Source organism: Eimeria necatrix, genomic scaffold (assembly GCF_000499385.1).
Source record: "Eimeria necatrix Houghton genomic scaffold, Enh_scaff88, whole genome shotgun sequence".
NCBI classification, from domain to species: Eukaryota; Apicomplexa; class Conoidasida; order Eucoccidiorida; family Eimeriidae; genus Eimeria; species Eimeria necatrix.
The window spans coordinates 47,501-50,000 of NW_013651785.1; the positions used below are offsets into that span (position 1 = coordinate 47,501).

General features: G+C 56.8%; 1 protein-coding gene across 1 annotated transcript in view; it reads left to right on the forward strand.

The window, feature by feature from the left end:
- Window positions 1-455: 455 nt before the first annotated feature.
- The window catches only part of ENH_00081250 (forkhead-associated domain-containing protein, putative), a gene marked incomplete at both ends in the record, with an annotated part of 2,979 nt that continues 934 nt past the window's right edge, over window positions 456-2,500 (forward strand). The window contains 4 exons of the mRNA XM_013577801.1: window positions 456-1,023; window positions 1,324-1,418; window positions 1,862-1,967; window positions 2,396-2,500. The exon at window positions 2,396-2,500 is cut by the window's right edge and continues 31 nt beyond it. Of these exons, the coding sequence (XP_013433255.1) occupies window positions 456-1,023; window positions 1,324-1,418; window positions 1,862-1,967; window positions 2,396-2,500 (874 nt within the window). The remainder of the gene's footprint in view (window positions 1,024-1,323; window positions 1,419-1,861; window positions 1,968-2,395) is intronic.

The following is a 2,500-nucleotide window of genomic DNA, read 5'->3' on the forward strand; positions in this document are numbered from 1 at the left end:
AGCAGCGGGAGAGCAGCAGCAGCAGCAGCAGCAGCTGCAGCAGCAGCTGCAGCAGCACCAGATCTGGTCCTGCAGCAACCGCAGCAGCTCTAACACTCTGCCCTCCACTGCCTTTCTTTTTGCTGCTCTTTGAGACCCTCGCAGCGCCAGCCACTGGCCAACAGACAAGGCTTTAGGGTTTAGGGTTTAGGGCCTAGGGTTTAGGGTTTAGGGTCTACGACTGGGGGTTTAGGGAGTGAGTTGATAGTTACTGCAGCGCCGCTGCAGCAGTGGGCTCTCACAGCCGCAGCAGCGGCAGAGAAGGCTGCAGAAAACAGGCAGCAGCTGCAGCAGCGTGGCAAGCAGCAGCAGCAAAAGCAGCAGCCGCTGCAGCGCGGCGAACAGCAGCAACAGCAGCAGCAGCTGCAGCAGCAACCTTCCCTGAGAAAGCAGCCGATCTGGGTGGCAGCGAGACGATGGGGGGCGAGAGCTACCGCAGCAGCAGCAGCAGCAGCAGCAGCAGCAGCAGCAGGCAGGACACAATGGCAGCGGGCTCATGGCAGCGGACCAAGCAGGAGTCCTGCTACCCTTCTTATAGCAGCAGCAGCAGCAGCAGCAGCAGAAGCCATAGGGGGGGCTGGGATGTAAAGCCGGAGCAGCAAGACACAGCAGCAACAGCAGCAACAGCAGCAAGGACCAGATGGCGCAGCCGCAGCCCGCAGCGCGGGTCCCCTGCTGCTGCTGCTGCTGCTGCTGCTGCTGCAGCACATGGCGGTTCGTACAAGCGCGTGAAGGAGGAGGAAGGTTTTGATTCGGCGACTGCTGCTGCTGCTGCTGCAGCACGAGCAGAACTAGCAGCAGCAGCAGCAGCAGCAGCAGCAGCAAGCAAGCAAGAAGCAACAAAGAGGGCCAAAGAAGAACCAAGAAGCAGAAGGAGACGCCGCGAAGAAGATGCAGCAGCAGCAGCAGCAGCAAACTATGAGTGGGGCGGCAAGGAGACAGAGAAAAAGGAAGGAGACAAAAGTCAAGAAAGATTCAGACCCGGTACTTTGCTGCTGCTGCTGCTGCTGCTGCTGCTGCTGCTGCTAGTGCTGTTGCTGCTAAAGCTCCTGCTTTTCTGGTTGTTGCTGCTGCTGTTAGTCCTGTTGCTGCTGCTGCTATATCTGTTGTTTCTCCTTCTGCTGCTGCACTGCTGTTGTTCTTGCTGCTGCTGCTGCTGCTGCGTCTTTGCTGCACTGGTGACTGCTGCTGTTGTGGTTGCCATCGCACCTGCTGCTGCTGCTGCATCTGCTGCTGCTGCATCTGCTGCTGCTGCATCTGCTGCTGCTGCATCTGCTGCTGCAGCACTGAAGCCGACCTTTGAACCTTCTGGGCTGCTTGCGGAAGACGCTGGAGAAGCAGCAGCAACACAAATGGAAAGAAACGGCGTTCCCCTTAAGGTGCTGCTGCTGTTGCTGCTGCTGCTGCTGCTGCTGCTGCTGCTGCTGCATAGAGCAGCTGGTGGTGCTGCTGTTGCTGTTGTTGTAGTTTGTGTTGCTGTTGCTGCTGCTGGTGTTGCGTGTTCTGCTGTTGCTGCTGCTGCTGCTGCTGCTTGTTGTAATCCCAAGGGTATCTCCAGCAGCAGTGCATGAAGCAGCAGCAGGATTACGCTGTGCTGCTGTTGCTGCTGCTGCTGCTGCTGCTGCTTCTGGCTGCAGTGCTTCCTGTGCTGCTGCTGCCGTCTCATGTGAATTCGCATCTGCTGTGCCGCTGCTGCTGCTGCTGCTGCTGCTGTGCTTCTGCTGCCTCTTCCTGCTGCTTCTCCGCTGCGCCTCCCCTGCTGCTGCCCCTGCTGCTGCTGCCGCTGCTGCTGCTGCTGCTGCCGCTGCTGCTGCTGCTGCAGCACGGGCCTCCTGCTGACGAAAGCCTGCCGGACAAGAAGTGGCGTCTTTACCAATTCAAGAAGCAGCACCGCAAAAGCCTCGCCTCTCCTGACGAAGAGCCCGGAAGTAATTTATTTATTTATTTATTTATTTATTTGTTTTAATTAATTAATTAATTAATTAATTTATTTATTTATTTATTTATTTATTTATTTATTTATTTATTTATTATGTTGGATTCCACTTTGCTGCGCTTCGTTTGGTTGCTGCTGCTGCGCTCGCGCTGTCTTCGCTGCACCTAGTGCTGCTGCTGCTGCAGCTGTGCTGCTGCTGCTGCTGCTGCACTTTCGTGTCTGTTGCTGCTGCTGTATTTTCTCTGTTGCTGCTGCAGCAGCTGCCGCTGCAGCAGCTGCCTAGCCTTCTGCTGCTGCTGCGTCTGTCTTCTCTCCTGCTGTTGTTGCGTGCGTTCGGCTTCCCGCTGCACCTGCTGCGTGTTCCTGCTTGCTGCTGCTGCTTCTGCGCTGCTGCTGCTGCTGCTGCTGCTGCTGCTGCAGAGGTGCTGCACATCCACCGGCGCTCTTGGTTTCTCTTTGGAAAGGACAACAGGGTTGCTGACGTTTTGCTGCTGCACCCCACAGTCTCTAAGCAGCACGCCGTGC